Source organism: Schistocerca americana, chromosome 1, assembly GCF_021461395.2.
Source record: "Schistocerca americana isolate TAMUIC-IGC-003095 chromosome 1, iqSchAmer2.1, whole genome shotgun sequence".
NCBI lineage: Eukaryota > Metazoa > Arthropoda > Insecta > Orthoptera > Acrididae > Schistocerca > Schistocerca americana.
The window spans coordinates 752,917,721-752,942,089 of NC_060119.1; the positions used below are offsets into that span (position 1 = coordinate 752,917,721).

At 41.6% G+C, this 24,369-nt stretch overlaps 1 protein-coding gene across 2 annotated transcripts in view; it reads left to right on the forward strand.

Annotated features, from left to right (window-relative positions):
• The window catches only part of LOC124611148 (germinal-center associated nuclear protein), a 279,556-nt gene that overhangs the window by 160,331 nt on the left and 94,856 nt on the right, over positions 1-24,369 (forward strand). For both annotated transcript variants that reach the window (XM_047140221.1, XM_047140218.1), the window contains exons 18-19: positions 2,272-2,652; positions 17,340-17,498. In XM_047140221.1, coding sequence (XP_046996177.1) covers positions 2,272-2,652; positions 17,340-17,498 — 540 coding nt within the window. The remainder of the gene's footprint in view (positions 1-2,271; positions 2,653-17,339; positions 17,499-24,369) is intronic.

Sequence of the window (24,369 nt, forward strand, 5' to 3'; positions counted from 1 at the left end):
ACAGTAGATATTTACTTAGTCCATGTCATTTCACAATTATACAACAATAAATAATTAAAGAGACATTTTCTTGCACCCTTCTATATTCTTTCAGTCGAAATGCAAAGACCTGAGAGACAGTTACAGAGAATAGCTTGTATAACTTGGCAAAATAAGGTCATGTGATCCAGGGAATAGTATATTAAAATGCAATTCCACTCGGGCTTTGTTCTGTCATATGATTTTCCTAAATTCCAAGAGCTATGTACAGATCCTTATCTGTGGAAATAGAACCACCGAGTCAAAGGGCATTATCTCAAAACTCTTCACCTATCAATCCGTCTATCTTACAAGGTAATAAAGGGAATTCTGTGAGGTCATCAGTGCCTCCACATGATGAAGCATCACCACTGCCAAGCGCTGCATCATGAAGAAAACAGTTGGAAAATTCTGAAGGAGTGTTTCTGCAATTCTTCGTTGAAGGCACAGCAAGACATTTCCCAAAATGACGAAGCTAATTACTTACTAATGATTCTCAGGAGTCCCAGAAACTCTCTTCCCCTCAGAGGTAAGCGGTTGTGAAATTTAAAATACAAAAGCATGGCTACAATTAATTGGAGGTAGTGAATGCTGTACAAAGTTCAACTGCGAGCCAAAAACTGTGTACTAACGAATCTTACCTTATCGTTATACACAATTTTTCTTCTGCTGTTATACTTCTGCGAAAATTTGTGTTCTGTTTCGAAATTTTGTCTTGAATGTTCTGCAGTACATACTGAAATGTATTATGATTCCTTCTGTAATATGAATAAAATTTTTCAGGATGGTTTTTAAGTTCTTCATGTAGAGAAATAAACTCTCCTAAATTTCTGTCGCTATTTATGGGATGAATCCATAACCTCCTAGTTCTTCTATACTTCAAAACTCGATGAGTTACTGCAGAGTCAAAACAGTACCAATAAATGAGTGAAGACATTGTTCTACACGACAGCACAGACTAGCTAAAGGCGAGCAACTGTTGACTGCAGCTGCGTTTTGTACTGACTTGCTTGTCAGCTGTTGAAGGGTGGGGATTTTTTTAAATTTATTTATTTGGCCTCCGACAGCTAACAGCTATTTAGCCAAAGAGTGGGGATTACCTTGACAGTGCAGCGCAGCCCGCCAAGGAAGGAAAAAAAAAAAAAACACAATGAAGAACAATGAAACGCACATCTGTGTCGACCTACAGTAGTTTCATTAACTCTCCATTATTTTTTCTGTCAAAGTAGACAATGAGACTACAGAATTGCGCTTCAGTTTCTGCAGTAAATGTATCACAAATTGCCAGTTTGTTTTTGTGATTAGTTTTACACCAAATTTTATCATACCTGTGTCACTGACACTTGTACCTGTACATGTACTAAACCAAGCTGTAACCGCGCGAACTCCGTGGCTTGCGGACACGGCACTGACACCACTGAATAGCTCGCATTACTTGTGACCAGAGATAGATATCAGTATCATTATCATTTCAAAAACTTTTTGGTACTTATAGCTACATTTCATTCCCAACAGTGTATGGTCTAAAACTGATCTAACAGTAAGCTATCCGCTACATAACTTTTTCACTGCAAGATTTGTAAATCAAGTGCACAACGTTGACAAATAGCATTATTTTTTTCACAATGACTGTTAAGAAATATGGAAAGATAAATGATTCAATACGAAGCTAAGATGTTACACTACCACGTGTACAAAAATCAGATTTTTTAGCCGCATACTTTCTTCAAAATCGGTTGGGAAGCGTTACGAAACTAAGAAATCACGCGAAACGAAAAGTAGACTTTTTCTTTTTCATGATGTAAGTAACGCTTTTAAGGAAAAAATAAGTTCATAAAACGATGTGGCGAAGTCTTATATACCGCTAAGAATGTTTAAAACATGAAAATCGGAGAAGTCGATTTTCCCCCCTTTCGCCGTCCCGGCTTGGCACGGCGCGCAATGTGAATGCACTACATGTCGGCCTGAGCTGGCTAGGCACGAGCCGAGCCAGCACGCGTCAGCCCGGCCCGGCCCGGATGGCAGTGTGAACGCAACCTTAGATTTACATACTTGGCAGCTCAGTAAAGTTGTGTTTTAGTGCCGAACATTATGATGATTACCACATTACACTGCTCCCTGTTACTGAGAAGACAAATAAAAAATGTGACTATCATTGTAACAATTATCTTTTATGTTAATTGTTTATTCTGGTCATCATACTTTATTTTAAGTTTGTATGGAAAAGAACTAACTTCGTGTTTTTCATTGCAGTCAGATGTACTAATGAAAACTGAAGTCAAAACTGCTCTCCATACAGTACTGGGGATTTGTGTTCAGAGGATTACTGGTGTTGCACCCACTCAAGGTTCAGTACCTACTGAAGCAAATTATAGAGGAACTAATGGAATACTGTTCTTACTTTCAAATATTGTGGAAGGCACCGACAAATCTTGTAGACGTCTTATCAGGCTATTGAGAGCTCTGTCACCACAACCCCGTGTACCAGTGGCAATCATTGATCTCCAACAGTTTGACAGCATGAAAAGCTGTTTAAATGAGAAATGGTTGGATGATATTAAAAATGGACAAGTACTTGCAGATTTCAATATCTTCCAAGGAAATATCAGATCTAAGAACAGCATTAAAGAAATGGTAAGTAGGCAAGATTCATTTTGTGCATGCCCCAACCCTTTCTCTCTTGGCTGAAACACACAGCAGAATATAAAATCTTCACTTTTTTGACAAGATTAGGTATTAACAAAAGTGTATGGTATTCCGGCATGTTGTTCATGATAGCATCAGCAACTAGGATTGACTTCACTATTTTTATTGCCTTTCATAACTGCATTCACTCTGAAATTTATCGGTGGTTATTTCAATCATAATGGTCATTTTCAAATCATTACATGAGTTTTTTAATCATGTGATTTGTCATGAAGTACTTTATTAGAACCGTACGATCCTTTCAAGATTACATTTCACATTTAACTTTATGAGTTGCTCTGCACTGCAATTTTATTTTAAAATGAAGTAATGACCAATCATTTTACTGTAGTATCAACTATAAACTTATGCAGAGAGGGGGACAACAGTGTATTACACATATATTACTACAGTTTATCATCCATTCTTTGTTTGAATCCTCATATTAAGAGTGGAAAGTGTGAGGCCTCTTATAGAATAGTGTGTGTTGAATTGTATTGTTAATCTGGTACAAAGTGGTTACTGTTTGAAGATCTTTGGGACAGCTGAAAAGGCCTTATCCTAGCAGTGCAGAGTTCGTACCATTAACATTTTTGACTAATGAACAGGAACGTAAAATCTATATTCTGCACTACATTGTATGGCATATTCTGCAAACTGCCACTATCCCAGATGCTGAGAGCGGCAAGCAAGCCAAAACGCGTTACTTTAGTGTACTGAAACATAGTGGGCTTGTAAGAGGACAGACTGATGTGATAAGATCCTTCATGAACAGAAAGGTAATTTGTCATAATGTTAGGATCTGAGGTATTGAAAAACCCTCATACCACTATAGCACTTTAGGGAGGATCACTAATAATGTTTATGATTGTAGATATCTCAGTTATAACATTGGATGTTTATGTAGAAATTTTAAATTATTTCCAAACAGTATAAGCTCATCATATTCAAGCACTAAATAATTAATGTAGCTCAGTGGTCTAATGCAATTTGTGAATTGGATACCTAATCTCCAATTATCGAACTGTGGAAAGGAGATCTCTGGTTTAACATGGAATCTAGTGACTCGTCACATTTTTTAGAGGTTAAAAGAGAGACTGAACAATCCATTTTTCAACCAGAATTTAATCCCATGACCTTTCAGTTTCCAGGCACATGGTTTACTCTTAGATCATCAGGCCCAACAATAATGCCATGTGATCCACTAGCCTGATGACAGTTTTTCAACTGGATGCCACTTCAGCAACTTGTGTGTACCTGAGCCAGTGACATCTGACATACCCAGATGGCCACCCATTGAATTACTAACAGGGCTCAACATCACTTAACTTCGGCAATCGGGTGGGAACTGGTTTTTCCAATGCAGCAAGGCCATTGGCATTTCAAGTGCTGATACAAGTGTTAAGAGCTGCAAGGATAGGACATTATTGTAGGAACTACAGAACATTTCAAAGGAGCAACTGTTGAAATAAAAAAAATTATTTGCTTGTACAAGATTAAGAAAATATGACACAAAAACATGTTTTGCAGACATAAAACATATAGCTCTTCCGTCTTCCAGAGGCCCCCCCTGTGGGTCCAGGGGCAAGAATAGGCCCGAGGTATTCCTACCTGTCGTACGAGACAGCTAAAAGGAGTTTCACACATTTCGGCCTTTATGTGACGGTCCCCTGTAGGGTTTGACCTCCATTCTTCAAAATTTTCCTGAAGAGCGAGCCACTTGGGGAAGGGCACCTTACAAGGTGCATCGTGTCCATCGTGCATTGAGATCCTTAGTCCACTTTCTCGTCATCGCATTGCAGTCCTGCCCATTCTCCATCTCTTGGGCGAGGACACCTTCCCAGGTGCGTTGTCCACCATGCACTATGCAGTGCTGATTTCTGCATCGGTGATGACCACGGATTTCTTTGAAACTGATATCCAGCACGTTGGCCAGCCCGTTGTGGTGGGGCCGCCATGTACCCTGTTGGTTGTAGCCCCCTGACCACGCAGGGATCGTTCCGCTGATGCCTGTGCCGTTAACTCCCCTAGTACGCCAAGGGGTAGATGCCCATCCCCCTGGGGCATCGGGACTCCCGGCAATGGCCATCCTGCCAGGTGACCTTCGCTGCGGCTGGGTGGCACCTGTGGGGAGGACCCTTGGTCGGAGTGAGTGGCATCAGGGTGGTGATGAAGCGTAGTCCATCATCTCATGCTGGTGGTGAAACACCAGCAGTCTCTAAGCAGTCACGAGCTGAATTCAGTGCACAGAATTACGACTCCAAATTGTTCCCTCCCTGGTCACACCATGGGAGGAACGTCAGGCTAAGGATGGCAGCGGATCTTATTCCCTCCAGTACCTTGTATGTTAGAGAGCTGATGGGGAATCTTTCATGATGATGAAGCCTCAGTTTTTTGTTGAGCACTTACAGGACAAGTTGGAGGAGGTGGAGGCTTGTTGAAAATGAGATCTGGGTCAGACTTGATCAAAACAGCATCTTCTGCCCAGTCACGGGAGTTATTCGCTTGTGACAAGCTGCGGGATGTTTCTGTAACCATCACGCGCCATAAGAGCTTAAATATGATCCAGGGTATCACATTTCACAAAGACCTTCTTTTGCAGTCCGATGATGAGCTGCGTGCCAGTTTAGAGCAGTGAGGTGTATGTTTCATCTGGTGTTTCCACCGGGGTCTGAAGAATAATTAGGTTGCCACCGGTGCCTTCATCTTGGCCTTGTTGTTGTTGTTGTTGTTGTGGTCTTCAGTCCTGAGACTGGTTTGATGCAGCTCTCCATGCTACTCTATCCTGTGCAAGCCCCTTCATCTCCCAGTACCTACTGCAACCTACATCCTTCTGAATCTGCGTAGTGTATTCATCTCTTGGTCTCCCTCTACGATTTTTACCCTCCACGCTGCCCTCCAATGCTAAATTTGTGATCCCTTGATGCCTCAAAACATGTCCTGCCAACCAATCCCTTCTTCTAGTCAAGTTGTGCCACAAACTTCTCTTCTCCCCAATCCTATTCAATACCTCCTCATTAGTTACGTGATCTACCCACATTATCTTCAGCATTCTTCTGTAGCACCACATTTCAAAAGCTTCTATTCTCTTCTTGTCCATACTAGTTATCGTCCATGTTTCACTTCCATACATGGCTACACTCCATACAAATACTTTCAGAAACGACTTCCTGACACTTAAATCTATACTCGATGTTAACAAATTTCTCTTCTTCAGAAACGATTTCCTTGCCATTGCCAGTCTACATTTTATATCCTCTCTACTTCGACCATCATCAGTTATTTTACTCCCTAAATAGCTAAACTCCTTTACTACTTTAAGTGTCTCATTTCCTAATCTAATTCCCTCAGCGTCACCCGATTTAATTTGACTACATTCCATTATCCTCGTTTTGCTTTTGTTGATGTCAATCTTATATCCTCCTTTCAAGACACTGTCCGTTCCATTCAACTGCTCTTCCAAGTCCTTTGCTGTCTCTGACAGAATTACAATGTCATCAGCGAACCTCAAAGTTTTTACTTCTTCTCCATGAATTTTAATACCTACTCCGAATTTTTGTTTTGTTTCCTTTACTGCTTGCTCAATAAACAGATTGAATTACATCGGGGAGAGGCTACAACCCTGTCTCACTCCTTTCCCAACCACTGCTTCCCTTTCATGCCCCTCAACTCTTATAACTGCTATCTGGTTTCTGTACACATTGTAAATAGCCTTTCGCTCCCTGTATTTTACCCCTGCCACCTTTAGAATGTGAAAGAGAGTATTCCAATTAACATTGTCAAAAGCTTTCTCTAAGTCTACAAATGCTAGAAACGTAGGTTTGTCTTTTCTTAATCTTTCTTCTAAGATAAGTCGTAAGGTTAGTATTGCCTCACGTGTTCCAACATTTCTACGGAATCCAAACTGATCTTCCCTGAGGTCCGCTTCTATCAGTTTTTCCATTCATCTGTAAAGAATTTGCGTTAGTATTTTGCAGCTGTGACATATTAAACTGATAGTTCGGTAATTTTCACATCTGTCAACACCTGCTTTCTTTGGGATTGGAATTATTATATTCTTCTTGAAGTCTGAGGGTATTTCACCTGTCTCATACATCTTGCTCACCAGATGGTAGAGTTTTGTCAGGACTGGCTCTCCCAAGGCCGTCAGTAGTTCTAATGGAATGTTGTCTACTCCTGGGGCCTTGTTTCGACTCAGGTCTTTCAGTGCTCTGTCAAACTCTTCACACAGTATCGTATCTCCCATTTCATCTTCATCTACATCCTCTTCCATTTCCATAATATTGTCGTCAAGTACATCGCCCTTGTATAAACCCTCTATATACTCCTTCCACCTTTCTGCCTTCCCTTCTTTGCTTAGAACTGGGTTGCCATCTGAGCTCTTGATATTCATACAAGTGGTTCTCTTCTCTCCAAAGGTCTCTTTAATTTTCCTGTAGGCAGTATCTATCTTACCCCTAGTGATATATGCCTCTACATCCTTACATTTGTCCTCTAGTCATCCCTGCTTAGCCATTTTGCACTTCCTGTCGATCTCATTTTTGAGACGTTTGTATTCCTTTTTGCCTGCTTCATTTACTGCATTTTTATATTTTCTCCTTTCATCAATTAAATTCAATATTTTTTCTGTTACCCAAGGATTTCTATTAGCCCTCGTCTTTTTACCTTCTTGATCGTCTGCTGTTTTCACTACTTCATCCCTCAGAGCTACCCATTCTTCTTCTTCTGTATTTCTTTCCCCCATTCCTGTCAGTTGTTCCCTTATGCTCTCCCTGAAACTCTCTACAACCTCTCGTTCTTTCAGTTTATCCAGGTCCCATCTCCTTATATTCCCACCTTTTTGCAGTTTCTTCAGTTTCAATCTGCAGTTCATAACCAAGAGATTGTGGTCAGAATCCATATCTGCCCCTGGAAATGTCTTACAATTTAAAACCTGGTTCCTAAATCTCTGTCTTACCATTATATTATCTATCTGATACCTTTTAGTATCTCCAGGATTCTTCCAGGTATACAACCTTCTTTTATGATTCTTGAACCAAGTGTTAGCTATGATTAAGTTATGCTCTGTGCAAAATTCTACAAGGTGGCTTCCTCTTTCATTTCTTCCCCCCAATCCGTATTCACCTACTATGTTTCCTTCTCTCCCTTTTCCTACTGACGAATTCCAGTCACCCATGACTATTAAATTTTCGTCTCCCTTCACTACCTGAATAATTTCTTTTATCTCGTCATACATTTCATCAATTTCTTCATCATCTGCAGAGCTAGTTGGCATATAAACTTGTACTACTGTAGTAGGCATGGGCTTTGTGTCTATCTTGGCCACAATAATGCGTTCACTATGCTGTTTGTAGTAGCTAACCCGCACTCCTATTTTTTTATTCATTATTAAACCTACTCCTGCATTACCTCTATTTGATTTTGTATTTATAACCCTGTAATCACCTGACCAAAAGTCTTGTTCCTCCTGCCACCGAACTACACTAATTCCCACTATATCTAACTTTAACCTATCCATTTCCCTTTTTAAATTTTCTAACCTACCTGCCTGATTAAGGGATCTGACATTCCACGCTCCGATCCGTAGAACGCCAGTTTTCTTTCTCCTGATAACGACGTCCTCTTGAGTAGTCCCTGCCCAGAGATCCGAATGGGGGACTATTTTACCTCTGGAATATTTTACCCAAGAGGACGCCATCATCATTTAATCATACAGTAAAGCTGCATGTCCTCGGGAAAAAGTACGGCTGTAGTTTCCCCTTGCTTTCAGCCGTTCGCAGTACCAGCACAGCAAGGCCGTTTTGGTTAATGTTAGAAGGCCAGATCAGTCAATCATCCAGACTGTTGCCCCTGCAACTACTGAAAAGGCTGCTGCCCCTCTTCAGGAACCACATGTTTGTCTGGCCTCTCAACAGATACCCCTCCGTTGTGGTTGCACCTACGGTACGGCCATCTGTATCGCTGAGGCACGCAAGCCTCCCCACCAACGGCAAGTTCCATGGTTCATGGGGGGATCTTGGCCTTAGGATGATAAATTGCCCGAGAAGGTCGAGGTGACGGTCTACAGGTGTGATGTAAAGCCCTATATCCCTCCCACGATGCAGTGCTGGAAGTTCGGCCATATGTCTTCCCACTGTACTTCCAGCGTCACATGCCGAGATCGTGGACGCCCATCATATCCCAATACTCCATGTGCCCCGCCTCCCATCTGTGTCAACTGCAGAGAGCACCATTCGCCTTGCTCGCCTGACTGCAGGATTCTCCAGAAAGAAAGGAAAATATAGAGTACAAGACCCTGGACAGACTGACCTACACTGAGGCTAAGAGAAAATTTGAACGCCTGCATCCTGTGCGTATGACATTGTCTTACGCCGCCACTACAACAGTTGTGGCACCATCAGCTCAGCCAACCCAGGTCACCTCTTAAAGCCGGAAGACTACACCTGCCCCCTTCATGGTGGGGGGGCATTTCCCTCCCTGTTGCTCCTGCACCACCTACTTCGGGAGCAACAACCCCCCCCCCACCCCCTCCACCCCCCCCCCCCCCCCCCCAACCATCAGGGACGTCCATCCCCACTTCTAAGCCGGAGAATCGTAAGTCTTCTGTGCCTTCTCTTGCTAGGAAGGGGTCCCTTGGGTCACTCCCTTTGCAGGTTTCTTCTAGTGGGAAAGACGACACCCGCTAGTGGCTGAAGAGACCAAAAGCAGCTGGTCATAGGACTTCACACTCATTCTCAGTCCCGGAGACTGAGTCAGTAAAGTCCTCCCAGCCAGGGAAATCCTAGGAGCAGTGAGAGAAATCCAAAAAGAAAATCCCTAAGACCAAGGAAATTGCGGTGGTACCCACACCACCGCTACCTAAATGCTCTGCGGCTGACGATGGGGTGGAGATTTTGGCGTCCGCTGAGGACCTAGATCTCGCCAGACCCTCAGACACAATGGATATAGACTGCTCAGGCAATAAATCAGTGGCCGCAGGTGACTCTGAGGCGTAAACTGCCTCCTTGAATGTTCCATGCCCTCCCAGTCTCACGATGTCATCCTCCAGTGGAATTGCGGCTGTTTTTTCCACCGCCTGGCTGAGCTGTGGCAACTGTTTAGCTTTACTCCTGCTACCTGCATTGCCCTCCAGGAAACCTGGTTCCCTCCACCCCTGCCCTCTGTGGCTGTAAGGGATATTACAGGAATCATAGCGACTATAATCGAGTGTCAGGTGGAGTTTTCGTTAATGTCCTAAACTCGGTCTGTAGTGAACATTTGCCCAATCAAACCCCTCTTGAAGCTGTGACTGTCAGAATAAGGATGACGCAGGAAATAACTGTCTGCAATTTATATCTTCCTGCAGATGGTGCAGTACCCCTAAATGTTTTAGCTGCACTGATTGATCAATTCCCTAAACCTTTCCTACTTCTGGGAGATTTTAATGCTGATAACCCCTTGTGGGGTGGTACCATGCTTACTGGTCGAGGCAGAGATATTGAAACATTACTGTCGCAATTTGACCTCTGCCTCTTAAATACTGGGACCACCAAACATTTCAGTGTGGCTCATGGTAGTTACTCAGCAATTGATTTATCAATTTGCAGCCCAGGACTTCTCCCATCTGTCCACTGGAGAGCACATGACAACCTGTGTGGTAATGACCATTTCCCCATCTTGCTGTCACTGCCCCAGCATCAGACGCCTGCCCAGATGGGCTTTGAAGAAGGTGGAATGGGGAACTTTCACCTCTGCTGTCGCCACTGAGTCTCCCCCACATGGTAACATCGTTGTGATGGTTGAGCAGGTGACTAGCACAATTGTTTCTGCATCAGAAAATGCGATCCCTCACTCTTTAGGGTGCCCAAGGCCTAAGGCAGTCCCTTGGTGGTCATTGGAAGTCGCTGAAGCAATTAAGGAGCGTCAGCAAACTCTACAGCAACATAAGCAGCACCCTTCCCTGAAGCACCTCATAGCCTTTAAATGGCTCCGTGCCCGTGTTCGCTACCTTATCAAACAACGGAAGAAGAAGTGTTGGGAGAGATATGTCTCCACCATTGGGTGCCACACGTCACCTTCCCAAGTCTGGGCAAAGATCAAACGTCTTTTCGGGTACCAGGCCCCAATAGCTGTCCCTGGTGTTACCATAAATGGCGAGTTATGTACCGACGTAAACATGCAAATGCAATTGCCGAGCACAAGCACTTTGCTCGAGCCTCTGCGTCAGAGAATTACCTCCCAGCCTTTCGCACTCTAAAACGGTGGCTGGAAGGGAACGTCCTCTCATTCACTACACGCTGCAGTGAATCCTATAACGCCCCATTTACAGAGTGGGTGCTCCTCAGTGCCCTTGCACATTGCCCGACACAGCTCACGGGCCTGATTGCATTCACAGCCAGATGATTAAACATCTCCCATCTGACTAAAAGCGACATCTTCTCATCAGGTTCAACCAGATCTGGTGCGATGGTGTCTTTCCATCGCAATGGCAGGAGAGCACCATCGTTCCAGTGCTCAAACCCTGTAAAAACCTATTTGATGTGGATAGCTATCGACCCATCAGCCTCACCAACGTTCTTTGTAAGCTGCTGGAACGTATGGTATGTCGGCAGTTGGGTTGTGTCCTGGAGTCATGTGGCTTGCTGGCTCCATGTCAGGGCGGCTTCCACCAGGATCGCTTTGCCACTGATAATCTTGTGTCCATTGAGTCTGCCATCCGAACAGCCTTTTCCAGTCAAGCACCAGATTGCCATCTTTTTTGACTTACGTAAAGAATACAACACGACTTGGCGACATCAATCCTTGCCACATTGTATGAGTGGGGTCTCCGGAGACCACTCTCGATTTTTATCCAAAACTTCCTGTCGCTCCGTACTTTCCGTGTCCAAGTTGGTGACTCCCATAGTACCATCCATATCCAGGAGAATGGAGACCCACAGGGCTCTTTATTGAGTGCCTCTCTATTTTTAGTGGCCATTAACGTTCTTGCAGCAACTGTCGGGCCTTCCATCTGACCTTCTCTGTATGCAGACGGCTTCTACATTTCATACTGCTGCTCCAGTACTGTTGTTACTGAGCAGCGCCTCCAGGGAGCCATTCACAAGGTGCAGTCATGGTCTCTAGCCCACGGCTTCCAGTTTTCAGCTGCAAAGTTGTGTGTTGTGCACTTCTGTCAGTGTCTCATACCTTTCATCTGGAACCCACACTTTACCTTAATGACAATCCACTCACTATAGTGGAGACGTATCAATTCCTAGGACTGGTTTTTGATGCCCGGTTAACTTGGCTTCCTCATCTTTGTCAGCTTAAGCAGAGGTGCTGGCAGCACCTCAATGCCCTCTGTTGCCTGAGCAACACCAATTCGAGTGCAGATCGCTGTATGCTGCTGCAGCTTTACAGAGCACTTGTCTAATCCCGAATTGACTATGGGAGTGTGGTTTATGGTTCGGCAGCGCCTTCAGCATTGCATTTACTCGACCCTGTGCACCACTGTGGCGTTTGATTAGTGACAGGAGCTTTTAGGACAATTCCAGTGCCCAGCGTACTGGTGGAGGCTGGTGTCCCTCCACTGCAGATCAGACGTGTGGAACTGCTCGCCAGTTATGCAGCACACATTCATAGTTCCCCTGAGCATCCAAATTACCCTCTCCTTTTCCCGCCTGCAGCAGTCCTTCTCCTGTATCGGTGGCCCAGATCCGGGCTAAGAATTGTGGTTCGCGTGCAGTCCCTTCTCTCTGAACTGGAGTCCTTCCCTTTACCACCTCTACTTGCGGTCCGTTCACGTACGCATCAATGGTATGTGCCTCAGCCGCAGCTTCGTCTGGACCTTTTGAATGGCCCTAAGGACTCCGTTAACCCCGCCGCTCTCTGCTGTCACTTCCTCTCGATTGTTGACCTGTTCTGGGGCTCTGAAGTGGTTTACACTGACGACTCAATGGCTGATGGCCACGTAGGCTTCACGTATGTTCATGGAGGACATATTGAGCAGCACTCCTTGCCAGTTGGCTGCTGTGTTTTCACTGCAGAGCTGGCGGCCATATCTCGTGCTCTTGAGTACATCCGCTCATGCCCTGGCGAGTCATTTCTCCTGTGTACTGACTCATTGAGCAGCCTACAAGCTGTCGACCAGTGCTACCCTCGCCACCCTCTGGTAGCATTCATTCAGGAGTCCATCTATGCCCTGGAATAGTCCCGCCATTTCGTGGTGTTTGTGTGGACCCCGGGACATGTAAGAATCCCCGGCAATGAACTTCCCGACAGGCTGGCCAAAGAGGTGATGTGGAAACCTCTTCTGGAGATAGGCATCTCTGAAGCTGACCTGTGTTCTGTTTTACACTGCAGGGTTTTCCGGCTTTGGGAGGCGGAATGGCATAACAGCATGCACAACAAACTGCGTGTCATTAAGGAGACTATGGATCTGTGGAAGTCTTCCATGCAGTCCTCTCGCAGGGAATCAGTTGTCCTCTGTTTGCTCCGCATTGGCCATATGTGGCTAACACATGGTTACCTACTCTGTCGCGAGGACCCACCCCATTGTTGCTATGGCTCCCAAATGACAGTCGTCCACCTCTTGGTGGGCTGCCCACTTTTAGCTGCTCTGCGGCAGACTTTTAACTTTCCCAGCACCCTGCCTTTGATGTTGGGCGACAATGCCTCCACAGCCGCTTTAGTTTTACATTTTATCCGTGAGAGTGGGTTTTATACTTCTACGTAGGTTTTAGCACATGTCCTTTGTCCCTTTGTGTCCTCCATCCTAGTGCTTTTAGGATGGAGGTTTTAGTATGTTACAGAGTGGCTGGCTTTCTCTTTCTATTCTCGTGGTTGGCCAGCCACTGTAATCTGCTTTCATGTTTTACTCTCTTCTGTTTCTAGCGTCTCTCTCTTGTTTTCTCGTCCTCTTTTGTTCCTTTTAGAGTTAGTTGCCTTCCCTTCATTCTTGTGTCTTTTCCTTTCTTTCCGTTTTGTGTTATATGTTTTGTCCATTTTATTCGCACACTTGTGGCATTGTTTTATTAGGAACAAGGGACCAATGACCTCGTGGTTTGGTCCCTTCTCCCACCTTTAAACCAACCAACCATCTTCCAGAGGCATGGACATGCTAACAGAATTGTTTATACCTAGGGTAGGGGAGTACCCTCATAATTTTCTCTTTCAATCTGACATGCACAATCAAAACTCTGTGACTGAATGACAGAATTTCTGCTGATGGCTATGTGAACTACACAGACAGTGAACAAGTGGGTAAGTATGAACACCATATTCACAACTCCACTCACTTCATACACCCCCTCAGTCATTCGCAGCTAAGTGATACTGACATTACAGTCAGTCTCCATGTGGTCACCCTCATAATAAAATTCCCACCTTCCAAATCCTTGAGATTAAATGCAGAAAAGTTAGATTATTGTTTCACTGAATTCTTAAGCACATCCTGATATGAACATATTTCCTCCTCCTCCTCCTGGCCTCATCCCATGCCTCCATGGGGTCAGGATGTTATTTCAGATTTGGAATTGTTAGAGGTAGTATGTGGTTAGGTGCCCTTCCTGAGCCCACCAGTTCTACCTGAGATGCTGATTAAAATTACTTGCTATTTGACATTTATCACATTGAATTGCAGTGACTGCCAGCTACCCATTGTTTAAGATTTGAACAACAGGAAATCATATGCAGAAATGGGTAGAACGTCTATCTGCTCTGCAGAAAAAACAGGATCTGTCACTACTCATTCCTTGACTGTGATTGGCATGTCAGTGGCAGATATTTGCATCCTGTGCAGGGTTTACAGGGACCAGGCAGTCTCAGGGTGTTGTACTGATCCCCCTGACACAAGTTTGAAGTGCTACTTTCACTGAAACTGGAGCTGAGCCAGTGGGACTTGTGCCACCTGTTTTGGGAAACTTGTTTGTCCAGTGTCAAGAGAAGACAAACACAAAGGGTAAGGGTCTGTTAAGCATCGGCAGTTCAAACATATGGCGAATGATGGTGCCCCATAGGGAAATGGCAGCAAGAGACAGGAAAGGGCACTGGGTACACTCAATGTGTATGCCTGGGGGCCTCATTTAACATGTTGAAGAGACTATTCCAGCAGCCCTTGAGGGAACAGGGTGCAATCAACTGCAGAGTATGGTGCATATTGGAACGAATGATGCCTGTCATCAGGACTCTTAGGTCGTACTTGGTTCATTCCAGCGATTGGCAGAGGAGGTCTAGAAGACCAGTGCATGGAGTATCAATGAAGCTCACTATTTGCAGCATTGTACCCATAACTGATCTTGCCCTTTGGTTCTGAGTCAACTGGAACAATGGAACAGAAGACTTCAGAGGTTGTGTGACAAACTAGACTGCAACTTCCTGGACTTGAGTTGAGAACTGTAGGGTTCCCCTAAATTTGTCAGGTGTGCACTACTGTGTAAGATCAAAAGAAATGCCTTCCACAGGTGAGAGTATTAAAATCCTAATGCATAATTGCTGAAGCATTCAAAACAAAGTGCCTGAAAAGCAGTGGAGCTCACATGGTGCTAGGTACAGAAAGCTGGTTGAAACTTGTAATTGATAGCAGTGAGATTTTTGGAGAAAATTTGAATGTATATTGAAAGGATCGACAAATGGTATATGCAGGTGGTTTATTTTTTGCAGTAGACAAGAAACTCAAATTTGCTGAGATAGAAATTGAAACTGCATGAGAGATTGCTGGGCAAGACTCAGTATAAGGGGTGGACATGAAATGATTACTGAATCCTTCTGTCGCACACCAGACTCATCTCCTGATGTAACTGAAAGCTTGAGAGAAAATCTCAGTTCACTGGGACGTAAGTTCCCCAATCATACTGTAATTATTGGTGGAGACTTTAATCGTCCAGCAATTAATTGGAAAAATTACAATTTTGTTAGTAACAGGTGTGATAACTAAAAGCTATCTCTGAAAACTACTTAGAAAGATAGTAAGGAAACCCACTTTGATGAAAATGTATTGATGTAGTGGCAACAAATAGACCTAACCTCTTTGAGGACGTCCATACCAAAACTGGTATCAGTGAAAAGGCGCAGTTGTGACAACAGTGATTACCAAAGTGCAGAGGACAACTAAAAGAAGCAGAAAGACATATGTTCAGTAAACGAGATAAAAACCTATGCCTATTGTCAAAAGTATGATCATATGGGGTATCAAGTGAAATTTGTTCATGGATCAAGGACTTTTTGGTAGGGAGGACGTAGCATGTTATCTTGGATGTAGAGTCATCGTCTGATGTCGAAGGAACTTCAGGTGTGCTTGAGGGAAGTATTTTAGATATTAATGGAACTGAACTGGAACACTCTTGAAGATAGATGTAAACTGTTCTGAGAAACTCTATTAACAAGGTTTCAGGAATTTGTTTTAATGATGACTCTAGGAATGTATTACAAACCTCAATGTATTGCTCATAAAGGGATTGTGAGGATAATATTAGTATAACTGCTGCATGCGTAGAGGCATTCTCCATACATGAATGGAACGGGGAAAAAATCTAATAACTGGTACAATGGGATGTAGCCTCTGCCATGCACAGTTTGTAGAGTACAGATGTAGTCGTGAACGTGATTTCTTCTGCTGCTTGTGGTGGCAGATATATGGACTGCTGACAGTGACTGATAACAGATTACATATTTACACCACACTCTTCATAGACTGCAATTGAAATGGTGCTTTGTTGTGATGCACTTGCAACAGCAGACAGTGGTAGGGTGAGCTCTGATTGTAGGAACTAAGTTCCAAGATGTGAAGTCTCAATCAACAAGTAATTCTAATCAAACCATAGTACGGTTTGGTCATTTCTTTAGAAATAAAGCAACTCAGATTTTCTTCACTGTCTTATCTTCACACCTGCAGACAACATGGACTTTTTGTGAGGAATACAAATGTATCAATAATGTTGCACTCATTGTTATATGTGGTTTCTGTGTGATGAGTGTTTGTTAAACAGTGTATGAAAATACCGCTGCACTGTCTACCACCTAAGATGCTTTCTTGTGCTCTGAGGTTGAGAATATTTAAACGTCAGCAACAATGCGTCTGGTGTTCAGTGGATGAAGTACAGTAGTCATTACAACAGATGGATCCCTCTCAGTGTCTCTCAGTGTAGTGTCTGGGTGACTGGTCTCTCCTTCTCAATCTTCTCCAACCAATTCTTTTTCACTCCCCGAGGAGGGAAAAATAAGCTAAGAATAATATTTTGTACTTTTTAGTATTTCTGTTGGTTGTATGTGGAATTTCATGTCTTAGAAGGTAATTTACTGGGGCAACCATATGGCCTCCTTGTAATTTAATTAAGAATTGTATATTTATCAGAGTTTTCCATCACTGCATATCATTGTGTGTGCCATTAAAATAAGGAATAAATCAGCTTTACTTTTGCATCATACTTTTTGCTAACTTATCATACTCATATTGTTGTACTTTGGAAGAAAAAGCTAAGTAATTATTTAAATGTTTCTGTGTCCATTCATGTATTTATACTCCTACGTTCTATAAGAAATATGTTGTCATAATTGTCTGGACTATTGTACATGAACAACTTGTGATTAAAGAAGTAATTGATTTCTGAAAAATTATTTATTCTGTTTTCAAAATTCTACATTGCAGGAGTGGTTTCTGATGTTGCATATTTGTTTCTCAGATGGTGTCAGCACTAAAATGGCTCGCGAGTAAAAGGCCACGTACACCACCTGTTTACATATGCTATCTGCCACAATTGTGGGACACCTGTTTTACTGAGAAATTCTGGTCCAAAATTGAATGGTCTCTAGCAGACAATTCAGTTTTTGTAATGCAGCAGGTAAGTTTGTAAAGAGAAATAAAACAAACCTTGGAACTGGTATTTGCAATGTTTTGTTCTTTGTAACAAATTTACTTGCTGCAATGTTTTCATCAAATGTCATCCACTGTTCAGTCCTTAGAAGATTTTAATTTTTCTTAATATTGCTGAAGAAAAACTGCAACCAGCCGTACTTTTTCATGAATGATTTAATTTCCTGTGACTAGTTTGGGCCTGAGCCCGTCTTCAAACAGCAGGGAGGATGTCTAGTACAGAATACACATTTTTTGGTTCTATAATAAAATAGAATATTTATAATTTCCATATGTATAATAGCTTTTATATACAGGGAATTTACATTTTAATTATTTAAGGAAAGGTTTTTCTTTATGTATTTGAGCATAGGAGTCTGCATCATTGATAAGGAACATGCTGAACACGAACTTGACCAATGGCAAGATGGTGGACACTTGTCGTTACGCCTCATGTTGTGTCAGTTTCTGATTTGATTGATGCAAAAAAGCTGTACTCTGACAAAAGTCTAGGTGTTGAGCTTGGCTATCTGAGGTCTTGTTGAAAATTGCTTTTCATTTGAAAAATTCCTGGACAGGGCCCAGAACATCGTATTAGAGGAGTTTGAAGAGAGACTCACTGCTGCCCTAAAGAAGCTTAAATAATACAATGTCTAGTACCAGCTTAAGCCAAATCCCACAAAAACCCAGGTACACATCTGCAACTCGTGCACATCCATAGGGTACAGGTTTCATGGAGAAAAATATTGTTGGAGCATTGCTGTACTCTTAAATACCTGGGTATTACACTGGACTGGGCTCTGACATGTAAGCAGTACTGTGCAAACATCAAAATGAAAGTGAAAGGTGCAGCAGAAACAATATCCTCCACACCTGTTAGGCTCAGACAGGTGTGGCAAGTCACACATGGTAAAAACACAGCAGTGGCAGTGTGCTATGCCATCAGAGATTATGCCTCTCCCATCTGATGCAAATCCCCCCATGCTGAGCTAGTTAGTATCATTTAACAATACTTACAGTGTCATAACAAGCCATCTGAAATCAACTTCCACATATGAGATCTAGCACCTGGTTGCAAACATTCCACTGACAATATAACAGCTGGCAACTGCTTACAAAGGGAAGCCTTTCACATCTGAACAACACACCTTATATAGCAGTCAACCAGAGAGAAACTTCAAAAGACTGCCTCTTGATGAAAGCACACAATTCATTGTTATAAGTGCTGTAAGTGTATTTAAAACATTCATTTCCCATAACTTGTACTCCCTTTTTTATTTTACATTTTAATTTGAGTTTTCTGACACAAAAAGTGCAAAAGCCACAAGATGACACATTTGATTAATACTGTAATTGAGACAGAGTGTAGTGTGAAGAGAATAATCTACTCTTCATTGGTGCAACCATGGTATTTGTAGTTGCATCATAACTACTTTATTAATGTAAGTACTGTCCAGGTACTTAGGAGTACTGCCTCACTTTGATTCTCACACCTCAGCAAAAATGAGTAATACAGATGTTAGTATCAGCAAGATTGACAAATAGCTGAAATCGCTATATCAGAACAGAGCTCCAGTGCCCTATTGAATCCCCATCATATTCTGTACAGAAATTATAGCTGAACTAGCCCCTCTTTTAACCACGACATACCATATAAATATCTCAAATAAAAAACTTTGCCTAGTAGGTGGAAGAAAACGCAGACCACATCCACTTGCAAGAAGGATTGAAGAAGTAATCCATGAAACTACTGTGTCATTGACGTACAGCTGTTGAAGAACATTACAACAAATGCTGAGTTTAAATGTAATGAGGTATCTCGAACAGAATGACATTCTCCATGACAACCAGCATGCATTTTTAAAACATCAGTTATGTGAAACCCAACTTGCACTTTTTTCACAAAACATCCTGAAAGCCAAGGATCAAGACAGTCAGGATGAAACATTTCACAGCTTCCAAAAACCATTGGACGAAGTACCACACTGACCCATATTAACAAAAATTAAATAATATGTGACAGGAATCAAAATTTGTGACTGGCTTGGCTTGAGGAACTCTCAGTAGGGAGAATACGGCTTGGTAGCTTAGGTGGAGAATCATAAATTAGAAGTATCTTCTGGCGTAGCCCAAGGAAGTGTGTTGGAACTTTTTCTGTGTGTGTTATATATTGATGAGTTGGCAGACTGTTTGTATAGTGACTTTTAACAGATGATATAGTTATCTATAATAATATACAGTACTATCTGAAAAGAACTGCATGAATATCCTGTCAGATCTTGATAAAATTTCAGAGTTTTGCAAAGATCGGCAGCTCGTTTTAAATGTTCAGAAAGATAAAATCACGCAATTCATGAAATGCAGAAAAGTAGTATCCTGTGACTACAATATCAGTGAGCTATATTTGGAATGAGTTAATTTGTACAAATATCTGGTTGTAACACTTTATTGGGATATGATAGGAACTGTGACATAGGCTCATTTGGAGGTAAAGCAGGTGGCAGATGTTGCGTTATTGGCAGAATTTTGGGAAAATGGAATCTGTTTACAAAGGAGAACATTTACAAAGCACTTGTGCACCCCTTACCAAATAGGATTTATTTATTTACACATGAAGTTCTATAGGACCAAATTGAAGAGCAAATCTCCAAGGTCATGGAATGTTTCAGTATGTGAAATTACAATAAAAAGTAACAGCAGATAAAAATAAAATGTTTATGAACCCAAAAAAAGTTAATCACTAAGTTTAAGTTACAAACGTTAACAATAATACAACAAGAATCAGCTTAATTTTTCAAGGAACTTCTTGACAGAATAGGAGGAGTGACCCATGAGGAAACTCTTTCAGTTTCAATTTGACAGCACGTGGATTAGTGCTAAAATTTTTGAATTCGAGTGGTAGCTTATTGAAAATGGATGCAGCAATATACTGTGCACCTTTCTGCACAAGAGTTAAGGAAGTCTGATCCAAATGCAGGTTTGATTTCTGCTGAGTATTAACTGAGTGAAAGCTGCTTATTCTTGGGAATGAGCTAATATTGTTAACAAGAAATGACAATAAGGAATATATATATATTGACAGGCCAATGTCAGAATACTCAGACTTGTGAACAGGAGTTGACAAGATGTTTGTGAACTTACACCACACATTGCCTGAACCACCTGTTTCTGGGCCAAAAATATCCTTTTAAAATACGAAGAGTTACCCCAAAATATAATACCATTCGACATAAGAGAATGAAAATAAGCAAAGTAGACTAATTTTTGTGTCGAATGATCACTCACTTCAGATACTATTTGAGTAGCAAAAATGACAGCATTAAGTCTTTGAACAAGGTCCTGAACATGAGCTTTCCACAACAGTTTACTATGTATCTGAACACCTATAAATTTGAACTGTTCAGTTTCACTAATCTTATGCCCATTCTGTGAAATTAAAACATCAGGTTTTGTTGAATTGTTAGAAAAACTGAGTCTTACTGTGATTTAGAGTTAGTTTATTTTCTACAACCCATGGACTTAAGTCATGAACTGCACTATTTGAAACCGAGCCAATGTTGGACACAACATCGTTTACTACCGAGCTAGTGTCATCAGCAAACAGATATATTTGAGAGTTACCGGTAATACTAGAGGGCATATCATTTATATAAATAAGGAACAGGAGTGGCCCCAACACTTATCCCTGGGACACCCCCCCACTTGTCCATACCTCACTGAGATCCCCACGTCACAGCCATTCTCAACATTATGAATATTGACCTTTTGCTGTCTGTTGCTAAAGTAAGAGCTGAACCAATTGTGAGCTACTCCCCGTAATCCGTAATGGTCCAACTTGTGGAGCAATGTTTTGTGATCAGCTCAGTCAAATGGCTTAGTTAAATCAAAAAATGTGTAACATTTGAAACCTTTTGTTTAACCCATCCAGTACCTCGCAGAGAAAAGAGTATAAAGAATTTCTAGTTGTTAAATGACTTCTAAAGCCGAACTGTACATTTGATAGCAAATCGTGTGATATAAAATGATCAATTATCCTTACATACACTCCTTTTCAATAACTTTAACAAACACTGATGGCATAGAAATAGGTCTAAAATTGTCTACATTATCCCTTTCTCCCTTTTTATAAAGCGGCTTTACTACTGAGTACTTTAATCGTTCAGGAAACTGACCATTCCTAAAGAAAAAATTACAAATATGGCTAAATACAGGGCTAACACGTGCAGCACAGTACTTTAATATTCTGCTAGGCACTCCATCATGAGAGTCCTTAGTATTCAGTGATTTAATTATTGACTCAGTCTCCCGCTTGTCTGTATAACGGGAGAATTTCAGACATGAATCTCAGAAAGGCATTTTTCAAAAAAGTTATATGATTCCCTGTAGAAACTGAATTTGTATTTAATTCACCAGCAATGCTCAGAAAATATGATTAAATACTGTACATATATCTGATTTATCAGTAACAGAAATAATTTTACTACAAACTGACTTTATATCGTCGACCTTGTGCCACTGACCAGACACTTACTTCACAACTGACCATATGGTTTTAATTTTATCCTGTGAATTAGCTATTCTATTTGCATACCACATTCTTTTTGTAATCCTAATAACATTTTTAAGCACCTTACAATACTGTTTGTAATGGTTTACTGTAGCTTGATTGTGACTACTTCTAACAGGATAAAGAAGGGCAGAATGAATGGTTAGAGGTTTGGGTGATCCATTGGAGTGCCTCGCAAAAATAATGGAAAAACGTAAATTGGCAGATGTTTGTAGATAGACAATAATTATGCTGTGAAAACCTACTTACAATGTTTCAAGCACTAGTATTAAACAAGAAACCTAGGTATATACTATAACCACCTAGGCATCACTCCCAAAGGGACCATGAAGACAAAATTAGACTAATTACAGTGCAAAAAGTGGCATTTAAGCACCAATCCAGATAACCGAGTGCATTAAAGTGCCCACTTCTGGTACATGAGGAGGCTTGCTGGCCCCGATTAAATCCACCATGTGGTTTAATGATGGGATCCTGTGAACTGGCCAATGTGGATGTGGTTTTTGGCAGTTTTCCACATCATCTTAGATAAATACCTGGCTGGTTCTCATGTCCTGCATTAGTACAATATGCACAAACACTTTGAAAATTGAAGTCACATTTGAACGTGCAGTTACACTAGATGTAGACAGAAACGGTACACATATTCCTTCCGAAGGAGGGTGGGGAGGGTGTTACTTTAAAATGCTGTTGACAGTGGCAACCCTGTTGTAATAATAGTCTGTATACAGGTATGGGGATGTATCATATTAATCCCGACCCAGCGTTGGCTAGTTGAGTGACACCACACAGGAATGGAAAGAGGCATTCAAGCAGTCATTCTTCTCATGCTCCATGCAAAATTGGAACAGGACGGTACCCTAGTATGTGGTGCAATGGGTAATACCTTCTGGTATTCATTTTGCAGTGATTTACAGCGTGCTCATGTCAATGTAACTAGCAAACTGTTTTTCTACGTGGCCACGTATCCTTTTTGTGTTGCATGAAAACATGGGCATATTTAAGACAGTTAGAACTTCTTTAATGTTAGATTTTGCATGAGATTGAAAAACATTTCATTTATTACCATTATTTGAATGGCATTCAGTCAGTTACTGTGTTTTGGTTGGGGGTCATCTGTTCCCATCGGAAAGCTATTCTGTATGCACATTTCATAGTTTTATCAATACTAGTCCATGATTTTCTAACTTATTTTAGCATATGCCAATTATTGTTTTCACATTCTAACATTTTGACGACATGAGAAGTGTGCAAAACTGGATTGCATTCACAATTCAAACCTCACTCTCATCAGTTGACTTATGTGATGTATGTAGCCAATCCTTTTCTCTGGATAATTAGCTACATCGATCTCCCAAAAGCTTCTTTTCTGAAGACAATCTCTGGTTATAGGAATTTATTTGACTGTTTCTCTACTCTTGAAATATTTGGGTACTCGCAGAATACTTTCAGTTCAGTTACGATATATTTTCAACTTTCACAGGGAACAACTTTACCATTTCTCATACAAACACTTAAACTTCTGCAAATCAACTTAGTCATCAAACATTAGACTCAGTTAACCACATTCATAATTGCATTGGTGTGACAACCAAATAATTCATGAACATCACATGCGTCTTGCCTCGTTCAGAGCTAAGACATGAAGTAAGTTAAAAGTCTGTAGTCAGTTGTTCGTTTGTCTTTTTACAATAATCTCATTCACTAACACAGCAAAGAATAGCCTCTAATTACGCCATGTTCTTTCATACAGCGTCTGTGCCGCTAGCAGCTAACACTTGTCGTTGTCAGTGGACCGCCACTCGTACAGTCTTCTCATAACAAACTTCCAGTCTGCACAGAGAAACAAGTCGCGCAGTAGATACGCTTCCACTCTCCCACTTATATCTAAAATATCATGTGTTAAAGACAGTAGAAGGACAAATGGTTGTAGAATTAATGTGGAAATCCTCGAAGCACTACATATCCCTCCCCTCAGCTCGAACATTCGGTATTTTATACATAATAACCACGTACATTAATATCACATAGGATAACACTTCATTTTTCAACAGCACATCTTTTTCTTTCAATAACCGTAAATAGTCTTGTTCTTATTACCTAGTCATTCCGTTTTTCCAATTTGTACAATTATAAAATGTGAACCTTTCAATCCATGTTGGAGTTAGCTCTTTCAATATTTAAAATCAAGATGACCCAAATTGTTCTGTTTTCTGCTTTTGTTCCAGTCATAAATTCCAGGTGTTCATGACCCATGAGTAATCTACTGTTTGTTCCCATTTTCTGTGCTACC